Source organism: Perna viridis, chromosome 2 (assembly GCF_037379345.1).
Source record: "Perna viridis isolate PV_CMFRI_1.1 ecotype Kerala chromosome 2, ASM3737934v1, whole genome shotgun sequence".
NCBI classification, from domain to species: domain Eukaryota; kingdom Metazoa; phylum Mollusca; class Bivalvia; order Mytilida; family Mytilidae; genus Perna; species Perna viridis.
In genome coordinates, this window is record NC_142446.1 from 26,791,285 (window position 1) to 26,805,871 (window position 14,587).

General features: G+C 31.8%; 1 protein-coding gene across 2 annotated transcripts in view; it reads left to right on the forward strand.

The window, feature by feature from the left end:
- The first annotated feature begins 1,248 nt into the window (after positions 1–1,248).
- The window catches only part of LOC148624272 (exportin-1-like), a 40,074-nt gene continuing 26,735 nt past the window's right edge, over positions 1,249–14,587 (forward strand). The window contains exons 1-6 of one of the 2 annotated variants that reach the window (XM_088566908.1): positions 1,249–1,383; positions 3,927–4,011; positions 8,109–8,157; positions 8,885–9,037; positions 10,751–10,925; positions 11,794–11,900. In XM_088566908.1, coding sequence (XP_088423034.1) covers positions 8,906–9,037; positions 10,751–10,925; positions 11,794–11,900 — 414 coding nt within the window. In that variant the 5' untranslated portion in view covers positions 1,249–1,383; positions 3,927–4,011; positions 8,109–8,157; positions 8,885–8,905. The remainder of the gene's footprint in view (positions 1,384–3,926; positions 4,012–8,108; positions 8,158–8,884; positions 9,038–10,750; positions 10,926–11,793; positions 11,901–14,587) is intronic. The other variant, XM_088566909.1, reaches the window with a different exon arrangement.

Here is a 14,587-nt window from a genome sequence, read left to right on the forward strand (position 1 = left end):
GTGATATAAGAAATCTAATTTGTAATATTAGAAAATTAATTTGTAATATTAAAAAATCATTTTTAATATTAGAAAAAACTCATTTTTGTCCACTTTGGCCTGCCATATAAGAGTGAGCAAATTTGAATTTATTGGTATCAAGAATTAATTCTTGTATTAGAAGTAAGTTCTATTAGCTCGAAAGTGGAATAACTTGGTCCTTTTTTTTATTTCCAAATGGACATTTTCGGCTGCCTTATTTAGTTCAATACATGACTGAACATGTTTGTGTACATACTTGTATATCATAAGTACATTGGAGATTTGTAGCCATTCAGAAACTAAAAATTCTGAGCTGTTGCGTACATAATTTTCTATGCGTTTTCCTTAAAAAAACTTCCGTCTTTCTTTTCTTATTCGGATTTTTTTAATGGGTGTTAAATCTGAACGTCGTTGTAATAGTCCTAATAGTGGATTTTGATTTTGATATTAATTTAGTTGCTCATTATAAAATCATGAATTTTGCGACTATAAATTGAAGATGTTCAGATTAAAGACACATCGTACATACATCTTCATACATAATTATACACGTTGAATTAATTTCATAATATATGAACTATATGTACACGCCATACCTCTCCTCTCCTTTTCTTTTTTAATTGTTCACTCTACCTAAACCATTTTTCATAAAAACATAATACAAAATTGTTTATTTGTTTTACTATTGTTGAAATCAATATATTGTTTTCCTGCCACATATTTTTTTATATATCATTCTTCAAAGTGAAATTAATTTTTTGTTTCAAAAATATCCCAGCAAAGAAATTTCTAAAAGCTTTTCGAAGCGGAATTCGGAACTAAATTCGCCTTAACCCAAATCGAAAGTGAAAGTGCACGTATGAAAGAACATTTATGATTGGATGATGCTGTAAATTTTTCCATTGCTCAGTTTTGATTTTTTTTAATGAAAATAAGACAATGTGATTTAATAATATCCTCTGCAGTATACTTTGAGTTCAATAAGAACAATTAAAGCAATATTTACAAAAATTGATGTAATCTACAGTTTGTCAGCTAAAACATAGGCAGATTAACTAACCAATAAAATCAATCATAACAAATGAACTGACTTACGACTTTTGATTAGGTGCTTTAAAATATTCAAATGATTTTTATGAATTAAAATATGCTAAATTTTGATTTTAAATTTACAGTTACAGTAAATATACCTAATCAAAATAATCCAAAAAAAAGTTTAATTGCATACGAGTTTGAACGATATTGGACGAAGATTAAACAGAATGGCGGTTCTTTGCCAGTTTGAACCGGTTAGACAGTTTTCGATGTTTTCTCAAGAGAAGTTTGGAGTGACCGCAAGAAGAACAAATTGACAGAAGAAAGGTATTTATTGCTGGTACTTTTTATTTGTTTGATTTTTCGGTGCATTAGAGATCTGTGTCATTTCTCCTTAAAACGTAGCGAAGATAAATTGTATGGGGGCTGCCATATTTGAAGTATATGTACACAAATCGACGGAAGTAGCTATCTTAGGTCATGTGATAGCCTTATGAAAATTCAAACGATGGAATTTTCCATCCGAGCGAAGCAGTCGGTACTTAAAGCGAAAACAGATTTTTTTAGCAAAAATAAACTAAAGAATTTAGTTTTAATACACGACTGCCCTTGTTAGTTTCAAGACTGACAAGAGCATGTTGAATTGAAGATTTCGTGGTACATCTACTTGTCATGGCCTGAAAAAGGGGGATAGAATAGATAGGGACGTTAAGTTTTCTGAATGGGACATGCTGTAAATACAAAAATGAAAAAAAAAATTGTGAATGAATTTTGTTGTAAAGTTTAGTTGTGCTTGTTTTTTTTTTACTTTTTATTGCTGTGGACCTTATTAAAAATTGCGAAATCAAGAAGCATACAGCTCCACTGGACAAAAACCGGTTATCATATGTATCAAAACTTCTGTCAGAAACATTGTCGGCCTTTTTAAACGACCATGTGTGCTAACAAGTAGCAGCATTGCTAAGTAGTTCTCCAGCTAAGATCGTGCATACTGTGATTAATGGTTGGAAACCCTACATGTACATATTTTTATTTTTGATCTTTGTTTCAAATGTTACAGTAAACAGAAATTAACATGTGGCTTCATGTGTTATAACACCCCCCCCCCCCATTCATAGGAGATATAAATTATAAAGAATTTCAACAGAATTCAAAATTAGGGAGGTATTTCTGTAATGACATAGAAACTATTGAATTTTCAACATGAGTTATTTACTAAAAGCAGGCAGATTAGAATGAATGCTTGAACATTTCATCATTTAGACTTACAAAAAACTGAATTACAAATACTAAATTTTCAAAGTTACTAATTGTCAATTATTCTATGCCACTGATTTGGCTTGCTTTCAAAATCCAGGCTAATGCAATGGTCTTCTAAACTTAACTCCCAATCAATCAGTGATTTTCTCATTTTCACCATAAACCCTGGCATAGCTACATTGTACATGTACATGTATGGACCTCATCTTGGTTCTGATTATTAAAAAAAAATCACATTTTAGTGAGCTGAAACTTGAAGATCTTTGGTCCATTTAAGGAAGAGTATGCGAGTGTGATGATTGATAATATACATTCATATTCTTTTCCAGTTCACATCTTTATTTACTTTTGTTTCTTTGTATTATTTTAGTGACTGTGTTCTTTTTTTGTGAATGTCTGTTATCCATGTCTGCGGTCCTTTTCACAAAAAATCTTAAGTGTAAAATTAGTCGTAAGTTATGATGTCATAATAGAGTTAAGTATTGTGACGTCACAACTTACGACTAATTTTACTCTTATGATTTTTTTTGTGAAAAGGGCTGCAGGTCTTAATGTCATTCTTTTGATTTCCGCTAGAATCTTGGTTCCCTTGATTACTCTTTTTGACATCGTGCAAGTGTAAATTACTAGCAAAATAAGTGTATTCCTTTTTCACAATATACTTGACAATTTAAAACTATATTGTGTCAGTTTTAAAAGCTTTTGAACTTTGTTGTGTAACACAACAGTTTGTCAATCGGCTAAGATGGGCAAACTTAGAGTGAGTCTGAAATGGTATGAACTCAGGCAAGTTGTGAAAGGCTCTAAAATCAGGTGACTGTAACCATGATAACCCAATTATTTCTCCATCTAAACAACTTGGACAATAGGTGTTTCTCAGCTACATGTATATTACAGAAAAGTTTAATGTTAACTAATTATTCCATCTTTTAATGTAAACTTCCTGCTCTCATACAAGTAAAAAACAGCAAAAAAGTGTAGGATATTTAAGAGGTACATTTTGATCTTGTATGAAGCTAGAAATGACAGTATGGCACTTATATGCACCATATATATGTTGCTAACAGCATTAACAACACATATCACAGAATTTACATGATTCTTACTGCTACTTATGATTTAGAAATATTTTTTTCACTTTAAGGTCAAGGTTCAGTAAGGCTTCTGTTCATAGGTTTTTATAAAAATTTTTGCCTGTAGTTAGAGCTTGCATTCCTACACAATAACTTTAAGAATATGTTACCACAGTTTTTAATGGAGAAACATGACTTTCAATTCCAGGAATAAGTAATATCAACACTTACAGAAATCATTGGAAAGCTAGTAATTATATACCACATCATGCATTGTTATTCTACAGAACACAAAATCTGGTCCTTAGAATTTCTTGAAAACATTACATCATATTCCTTAGTGTAAATGTAAACTTTTAGCATATAAAATTTTGGGGTCACCAAACTCTTTTATTCACTATAGGAAAATAATCATGAAGAACTTGTTAAAAAAATGAAAAAAAAACATGACATCACTTAGCTCAGCTCTTGACTTGAATTTTAACGTCAAAAGTAATTTTCACTTGAAAGTAATTACACAATGAATTTTAATTTCAGATTCAGTCATTATAAATGTCTTACCATTTCTGAAGAAATAACACGTATGCAAATTGCTGGAAAGAAAAAATAACTAGGTTGAAAGGTATAGTTCTCTGACAATTTATATTATTGTGATGTGATATTATTTTGAATGTGGAAGATTTTTTTCTTTTGTAATTTTCTTTCTTGAAAAGGCAATGCAGTGTGCATGGTACCTACATGTACATTAGAATGTGAAAAAAAATTGCTATGGAAAATAACTGCTTAATACATTTGTAAAATGGTGCTTGCTGGATTGTAACCGCTGGAAGCGAAAGACAGGAAAAGTGCAGCACTGACAATGATCAATTTTGAGCTGTATTTCTTCAGTGATGTTATGATCACACAAAGTTACCATTATGGGGCGTTATTATACTGAATCTTTACCTTAAATCAACCAACAACGATTTCCTGTGTGAATATCTCCCTTGCTCTTCACTGTGACCTGCCATTTGACCCCAAATGATCTATACTGGAAGTTGAGAAAAGGCTATATTACTTAGTTAATCCTGAAATTGGAATATCCTTTTAAAAAAAAAAGAAAAAAAAAGAAATAGATATTTTGGTCTACTTTTGCAGAGGATGTACATGTACATTTTGTACATATCTCTTAGTTAAGGACCTATGAAAAATACTACATTTTTAGGTTAATAGGCAACATTGTACAATATACAAAATAATAGAATCTTTTTTTTTTATTGTTAAAGAAGTTTCAAATAATGAAATACCGTATATCATTTTCCAAACTTCTTACTGCTAATATGAGGAAGGTGAAACCTTTTAATGCTCCCAAAGAAACTTTAATTAAAAACACCTTTGATTATTTTTGTCTGCTCTGATTTGATTTATAATACTTAAAACATTCCAATAGGGAAAGTTTTGTAATTATATACAGTTTTAATTGTCCTTAAGCATTATCCTAATTGTCACGGCCTGAAATATCTATTGGCCGAAATGTCTACCAGCATTCGTAAGGAGTTGTGGGTTGCATGGTCTGAAATGTTTTTTTGGTCGAAGGTGAACATTATAGTTCTTATAAACTGCGAAACATCTTCAAATATTTCTTTAATTTCATTTTGTTTTGTTTCATTCTGTTTCAATTTGCATCGTTTAATTTTGTTTTTATTTTGATCTGATTCATTTTTTGAAATTGTTTCGATTTTTTTATCGATTCTTTTTGTTTCATTATCTTTTCATAATTTTTTAGTACCCAAGAATTGTGGATAATATTGATGACGTAATTTTCATAAACATCTGGACGCCATCCTGCAGACTATTTTGGCCAACCCTGTCTTAGAAAAGCTATGATTCGATTTGTTTTCAATCACCAAAATTAGGGAATATTTTCCGAGACTGGTTTGGTTATCAATCGCATAATATTCACTTTAACAAAATATACACAAATGCAGCTGCTATGATGCAGTTTTTTCAGCTCCTAAAATGAAGGTACAAACTGGATATTGATGCTTTTTTTTTTTTGCCATATGTATGCAGTACGAAGTTGATGATACAACCATTAATGCTCCCTATAATTATTTGTAAAAAAAAGAAAAAGAAAAAAAGACCACCACAGAATATACAGTATTCTTTGTTTATGTACCACAATGCATTACCAATTTTTTTTTTACCGCTAGGGCCAGTGTCACTACAAATTACAATGGTTTAGTTCATTCAACGTTTTATATTGATATCAGAGTGCCATATTATATATGCAACAATATTTTACCATAAATTTCAAAGTATAGTAGTATGAAACTTTTAGTCAATGTACTGTCATGATGATTGATGTGTCAGATACAAAATTGATATAATTTCAATGGAAACTGGGTACCACATCTTCAGAATAAATAAATGGTCAGACCAAGTGACATTCTCCACCTGTACAGTGTACATTGGCAATATTGACATTAATTGGCCAACTACATAATGTACATGTACAAGGTTGCCAGTGGAGGATGCATTATAGAATAAATTGCATTAAAGATGATCTTACATGTAAATGGAATGAGCCATGTGGGGTCCAATTTAAAAAGAAGAACAATAACGTTAATGTATTGTACAAGTACATGAATTTGTATATTAATGTATTCATCTTCCTCCGAATGGCAAGAAGCCTATTACCATTCAGTGTTCATTCCAGCGGGTGCACAGTATTCCGTAGGTCGATCTCCAAATTTCCCATTTTTTTGTTCTGTGTCTGGATGCTTTCCATCATTTAAAAGTGCCAATGGCCTTGACCATTTCGAGAAGCAAAATTTTAATCTTTTCCCTGGTCAAAAACGATTTCATGAAACTGCAGATGGCGTGCAGGAGACATGATCATTTCCTTGATCCTATTGACGGGACCCAGTAAATTTCAGATCAGCCGACTGACTAAAAACAAAAGGACATGGTTGGCAAACCTAGAGTCAAGAATTTCGAGTGAAGATGAAAGTGTTCATTGTCTGTGGGCATGGGCTGGGTTGGATACAACCCCATTAAGAACGGAAAGATTTTAAGTGGAGGTGCAACATCATATTGAATCAATAAAAAAACTTACACTAGTATTTCTTTTTATACATTTGGAGTTGATGTATCTGTGTTACCTCTCACTTAAAATGAAACTGTTAAGTGTATACAAACCTGAGGTTAAATTATTTGTTGGTTGAATCTTTCTTGTTACATAAAAATGACCCCTTATAATACTGCCATATTGGCCCCCTTAATTCTGAAAATGACCCCGTTTTGCTGTCATGGGAGCCACTGGCCCCCTTTTGAATTTTCTGGAATGAACACTGACCATTCAGCACCAAATAATGTAAAATCAAATATTGTAACATAGCCAGGTTTACATTTTATGAAGGATTGTACTCGGAAAGAGAGGAAGGGAGGGTTAGATGCACTTTCCAGGAATTCCAAAAATGGGAGCCTTCTGAACATGCTAAGACAGGTTCTGCTCAGTGACTTAATACATTAATATGCCTATGGGATACCCTTAATTTCATTACTTGTTCCCTTCCTTGTTAATTTCAAGGTTATTTGAGGGTGATTAATTGGGGATACTGCTTGTGGCAGATTTTTTTACCTGGACCAATGTACTGCATGATAAAGGTTACATTCATATGGCGACAAGTGGATATTATCCATTTTTATATATTAAAGTTCTGGTAAACTCAAAATATTCTATAGGTTATCGTTGTAACATTACTTTGACATTGTTTACTTGAAAATACCTTGGTAATAAATAAAGCTGTCTTTTTTGTAAAAAAAATATCTAAACAAGATGTTTCTTGGGATGCTTCTTGATAAACCCATAGAGGTTGAACTCTGAACAGTTGATATGGACAAAATATTTAAGCTTGATTCAGCTCTGATATGGATTGCAATGAAATGTTTGGCGCAGGATTTGATTTTTTAAATGATGGAAGTGCTTGCAATAAGAGTAAAATGACTTCAATGAGTGAACATGAATGTACAGACAATGTGATCTCTATAAACCACAAATTTTGCTTCTGGAGGGTATGATCAATGAAAAACAAAAGGGAACAATGGGAACAACAATGAATTAAAGTTTTCTACAAAAGTCTTCAGGGATTTAAGTTGTCAGATGACTCCTTGTAAGAGTTATTGCTCATGAAAGGGTAATTATTATTATTAGATGGAGGTGTTTTTGAGAAATAGTCTTAAAATGAGAAATTATCCAATTTGTATTAATAAAGTAATAATCATTGTGCAAAGATGGGATACCCCATTTATATGAAGAAAGTCCCTCATAAACATTAGATCAGAAATTTATGAAAATCAAAGAGGAGGTTATACTTGGATCAATCAAAATAAATGCAAGCACTTCATAAGTTTTAGTAACGAAATAAGAATGGAATCTGGTGTGATCTTTTTGAAATTGTACCACAAGGTGCCATTCCCTAAAAAGAAGGCTTCTTGGGATTCATTTTGGAGGTTTTGACTGCAACTGTTCAGGTGTTGGTGGTAAAAAAGGGACGAGAATGTTGTGTCCATACTTAACCCAACTGTTCAAGGTTTTGCCTTTTGGGTTGGGTTGAGCCTTGCCAAGCAATTTATTATATTAATTTTTCTTTGGTTGGAGAAAGTGTCTATAATTGAAATCGTTGAAATTATATGTAGCATTCTCTGAATCTTCTGACTTTTGTTTTTACATAACAGGAGTAAGGTGGCTCGCTGTGTGGATGCTTTTACCTATTCACAATAAGTTGTAAGTATTCTAATGCTTTGTGCTTCACCCTTTTATGTGTGTAAAACTGAAAATATATTTAGATTATTCAGAAGATATTACAATATGCCTTCATTTTACATGTATATTTGCCTTGTGCTACATTTTGTATATGTGGTAAATTTGTCATTTTTTGGGGTAACTTGAATATATGTATTAAAATGAAACAGATTTGATGAAATATATTTTTGATCTATGCAACCAAAATTACCTATTTTACCTTTTTTCCTATTATGTTCAACCAGAAAGTGGGAAAGTTTCTGTGCCAGACCAAATGAACTTTTGTCTGATATTGCCTTTGGTCAGATGTATCTCACCATGCCTTCAAAATAAATCACAAACCTAACATTGTTTTGATGTACATTGTAATATCAGTGGAAAGACAATATTGGTCATTTACGGTTGTTTCATTTGTGAATTCAACTCAAACTCAACAGACTAACATTTTTTCCAGCTTCTAGATATAAGCCTTGTCATCTGCTTATTAGTTTTATGTCCATTAAGTTAAATCAGTCTGTTATTGTCTCATTGCATACAACGGATCATCTGAGCTCACCTGGACCAGAAGTTTATGTATTAAGAAGTGGTGAGCAATTCGGGCTATATTGAGCATCATGTTTGCTGTTGTGATTTACTTATAATTTCCACAGATATAACAAGTTAGAAACATTATTGTAAGTCCTACTAGATTTCTGTAATTTTTTTTCAGATACCATTAAAGGAACTGTTGATGCCGCCCATAGTAATGAACTCGGCTAACTTATCCGATGAAGTGTCAAAACTTCTGGATTTTAGTCAGAAGTTAGACATAAATCTTCTAGATAATGTTGTATCGTTGATGTATACTGGAAATGGCTCACAGGTATTTATTTAAAAAAAAAATTGTCACATATCTGTCTTAACTTATTCGTCATCAATATATTGATAAGACTTCATTTTTTGTTGAAGTTCTTTTAAATTTGGATGAAGTGGTTGTATTAAACCAAGTTGGATTTTCATAGAAATTCATTGTGGGAGATAACTTTCCAGGATGGGGACTTAAATAAACATCATCCATTTATGCTTGTCACCATTTTTGTTTTGTTTTCTACAAATTTGCACCAAGTGTTGGTAACCATAGAAGCTGGGGTACTTTTAGGGGCTGAGTGTCTTATATGAGGGAGACTGCCAAATATTTTTATTTACAGTATTGAATAGAAAAGTTTTTTTAAATACCAATTGCTAAATTATAAAATAATCCCCCCCAAAAAAATCCTGGCTGCAAAACAAACTTAGTAACCTGCAAGCCAGAGTACATTTTTACCAGTAGCTGAGAAGATTTTAGTCAGTTATCTAGACTTAAAAAAAAAAAACAACAAAAGGGTTTCTATGCAAGTTAAAGCTCTAAATGCAAATTGACTGTTGATGTCTGACTCTTGAACTTAAAAAAATCTATAAGAAACATCAAGTTTTCTACTTGCCAAAGAGAAATTTACTAACCAAATTTTTACTTACCCTGAGTAACAAAAAATGCGAAGCCTAGAACATTGTAAGTCCCTTAAAAATTATAGAAGTCCTAACAGAAATGAGAATTTTCCAAGTATTATTAGTAATATTGAACACAATATACTGTGGTTTCATTTTTATTTGTGGGGTATTTATTTTATTGGGCATAGTGGAACCACATCCCCAAAATAAATGCCTCAAAAATTTCTTTTTTATTCATCAGTAAAAGGTCTTTACTTCCAGCCATTTTTCAGGAAATACAGAGAAATCATCATTTAAAAGAAAAAGATTTCGACCACAAACCATGAATTCATGTACTCAATACAGTGCCTTTTACTATCACTTGGCGTCTGTTTCTTGGGGTATTCTGCACAGAACTGTTATGGGGATTTTTCATCAATCGAAAAACATGGCCGCCATTACCAAAAATAGAACATAGGGTCATACTGTAGGTTTTTTTTTAATAATCACTAAAACTAAGGTTTAGCCAAATTTTGACATGGTTAAAAATGTTCAGCATTATAAGATATATCTGTAGTGAAATTTTCATCTTAATGTGTTAAGCTATGTTGGAGTTATTGCCCTTTTTTCAATATCATGGAAAAACATGGTTGCTGTTACTAAAAATAGAACATAGGGATCAGTCAGGAGTTTTTTTCTCCTGTATCTCCAAAACAATTAGGTTTGGCCAAATTCTTTCAATTGCTGAAATAATCCTTATTATAAGGCCTACAAAAGTCTTTCATGGATCAAAGTTGACATACCACTCCTTGTAGGAGTTATTGCCCTTGAAAGGTGAAAATGATGGGTTTTTCTTTTGCAGTTTTCATTCAGTATCTTGAAAACTATGATAGATACAATGAAATATTCAATTGCTGAAATCATCCTTATAATAAGGCCTACAAAAGTTTGCAAGGATAAAATATTTTTTGGATGTCTCCTTATTAGAGGTATTGCCCTTGAAAGGCAAAAATTTAACCATGTGAGCGATATCATACTTTGCAAATCCTGACATTAAAATGGAAGTAAAGATTCTTTCATATCACACATATATTATTACATGTAAATTTATTCTCACCTTTATCTTCAGCAAAAAATGGCACAGCAAGTTCTCACAACTTTAAAAGAACACCCAGATGCATGGACCAGAGTTGATACTATACTAGAATACTCAAGCAATCAACAGACCAAATATTATGCCTTACAAATATTGGAAAATGTTATCAAAACAAGATGGAAAGTTTTGCCTAGAGCCCAGTGTGAAGGTCAGTTACTCTAGAATTGTTTTAGTTTTTTGTACACTTTAGATACTATTACAGCTAGTTGAAATAAACCAGTTCCAATTTCAATACAAACTAGCTAAGCTAGCGAATAATTGAAATTGCTATCTAGGTAGAAATCTGCCCTACATTACCAATGTGTCCTACTTAAATACCACAGAACACCCAAGTGATCTTTTAAATTTGAATAGCTGTCAGTTATGATGGTGGATGACAAATTTAAAGGTTAAGGTCATCATAATTGACAGCTATTCAAAATGAGAAGACAGTGTCCAAAACATCACACAGGTGTTCCCTATTGGAAGGTTAGGCATCATATCTAGAAGTGCCTAAGAAAGTGTCATGTTACAGCAAGGGGAGATTATCCAACTAAATCCACTTCTGACCTTGCTTACAGTATTTCTAGTTATTCTTAAAAATAGATATTGTTTCAGACTAATTTTGTCCAGCATAGATTGTGGCCAAACTTTTTAAATATGGTTTTAAAAATCTATAACAATTTGAGACTTAATGAAGTCCATTAGACAGACAAAACTGATATTATCATCGGACCAGAAGAAACTGGCTTTATGGCGGTTCAGCAGAAGTCCAACATTGTTTTGGAGCTTAATTTGTGAAAGAATTAATTACTCTTGTTAAAATCTAGCACCTTGTTGTGATTGAAATAAGCCAAAAATTTTTGGTCTAGTATTTCTTGAATATTTCTGAAAGAATTTTGATAACTCTGCAACTTTATTATGTTTTCATTTATAATATTAATTGTAGTTTCATGTATTTTGTAATTTGTTTATATATTAATTGTAGTTTCATGTATTTAGTAATTTGTTTACATAATGATTTTATTTTTCTGTAGGAATCAAGAAGTACATAGTTGGTCTAATCATTAAAACATCATCAGATAGTTCATTATTAGAGAAAGAGAAGGTCTACCTTGGCAAACTTAATATGATTCTAGTACAGGTAAAAACAATCATGTCATAAAGATTGATTCTAAATTGATGTAATAGTAAGGCTTGACAAGCCATTAAAGTAACGTTTTGATTAAAAAACATTAAGTTTATTGGGCAAGTTGAAACTTGAATCATTCATCACATGGTTCTGATGTACATTTAAACTAAATAATATTTTGGTGTTCATAGTGGTGGTCTGATCATCACTTATATGGGGGAAAATTGCTTTTGGTTTTTGATATGATTGTCGATTTACAGTTTTGGACATCGATTTTATCCCATAGTGTAGAAACTTGAAAATGTTATGAGACTGGTGAAACCTGAAATTACCTGGAGTAAACAGAGCTTAGCATGAAACCAATATTATACTGGACGTCACATACAGCACATTTTCAATTTGAAGCTCTATTTTTTAAACTGTCGGGACTTGCCTTGTTTCTCTTTTATTTAATCTGAAAATAGTTCGCATATATGCATGACGTGATAGTTCCAATGAGTCGTTTATTGGCTGATATCATGCGTAACAAATCCTTACGGGAAAATCCTGTACTAATATCCGCCATGTTGGTTTCTACGGGACGATTTGTTTACAAATGAAGTTTGTAATTTCCCGTCGAACTCCGGTGACAATCGTCTTCTTTATCAACTTCTTGGTGTTGTACAATGTTTGCGTAGAATAAATCCAAGATATCCGAATTAGCACCGAAATGCATTCTGGGTTCTTGGTTTTGGACAAACCATTTAAACGTAAACAACATCTCCTCGCAACCCGATCACCGTAAACATGGCCGACTTTTGATAATGTATATATTGGGACCGAGAATTAAAATCTCACCAGAATTTAATGATTCAATGTTTAGGGAGAAGCTATTTGGCTAAAGAAATGAGCTAGTCATTTAAGACAATTTAAATGACAGTAGCTGTCAATAAAGTCGTAGAAAATATTTTATTCAAATTTTAACAGTATCTTATTTATGTGACACCGAGTATAGTCTATGAGCTGCTTGGTCAGACTGATCCTTGGTCACATATTCTGTTGTAACTGTCATTTAAGTATGAGTCTGACTAAAAATCAGACTGGGGTTGATTCATTATATCTCTAGATAATCAATGAAACTATTCAAATACATTTCTTAGGTCTTAAAAACAACTATTCCTATGCTCATTTCCCTTGATTTGCTATGTACATTGTGAAATATTTTTTGACTGGTTATGCTGTAAATATTCTGGCAGGAAATTTCTCTGTACTTTTCTTTGTAGAACGTAACAAAATTTTAAGTGTTGAAATCTCCAGTGACACTCTTATTGAATACAGTTCTATGAGGCATACTGTAGGATTTCCAATTAAAATATTTTTGGGATTAAGATATGCATGAATCACTAATCATTAGCTTCTCTCTGGTTTTAAGGTAGAGCTGTAGTTAAAAACAAAACTTGCTGCTGCCACTCTTTTAAAATGTTTGATAAAAAGGATTGGATTATGAGAAGTCTTTGTAGCATAGACTGAAAGGAATGGTGAATTTTTAAAGGATCTGAAAAAAGATACTGTTTCAGAAACTGGTAACATAATTTGGGTTCCTTCATCTCCATTTTGGCATAAAGAATGATGGGAATGAATAAACTGGATATGCATGTGTTTTTGGGTCTTATATTTACCATTTAAATTCTGGAAATAACTGGACATTTTTCATTTAAAATTACATCTTGCATCTGTATGTTATAAAGCTTGAACCATACAAGTAGATTTTCCTGGATTTTGCCATGCCATATGAAAAGTTTTTGACAATCACTGATCAACAGTCAATGTATTTTGATCCAAAGAAGATTGATTATAAAAATCTTACACTAATCAATTCTTTCTACTGACATAAAGAAATTTCAAATGTAAACAGAAATTGTCATAGTTGATCAAGTATTGATATGGCTGTTAATGTGAAAAGCTGAAATTTCATGTTCAATATGCACATCCAAATGAAATATGCTGGCTACTTAATAAATGAATTGAGGATTAGTTGGAATTGCCATAAGCCACACCTACTGTTTGTTTGTACTGCTTACATCAGTCTCCCTATGTAATCCTTTTTAAAGTGTGGAAAATTTAGAAAATTCTGTATATGCATTTCTGTTTTTTAGAATTTTCATTTCATGACAAAATAAAGATTTAGGTACATGTACATTTATGGGTGAAATTGGCCCCCTTATTTTCTTAAAAAATTATGTTTAAGGCACTGCAAACTTTACTCACTGAACAAAAGAGTAAAGATTGATTGCCTATATTTATAACTTATATGTATTGCACAATTAAATCATAATCACTGGTCAAATTAGCTGGTTTTCTTAAATTTTCACAAAAGCAGGAAGTAAAGTAATCATTCCTTATGAAACTCAAATGTCTGCCAATGTAGAACCATGTAATATCTTGATATTTTGAAACATTTTTTGTCTATTTTATCAGAATTCCTGAAGATTTGGTGGGTTTTGTTGGCCCAGGCATCACAAATTTGAAAAAGATCAAATTTTAGCTAATTTTGAAAAAAAAACTTTGGTTTTTAATTTCATTTGACTTTTTAACAAAAACTATTAAAAAAATTCAAATATGGTAATGTTGTTGTACTTTATTAAAGTCCCCAAAGAAAATGCTGATTGGTAACATTCTATTACCATGTTTAGAGTTTCAGTCTAGTTGGGGGCCAAAAA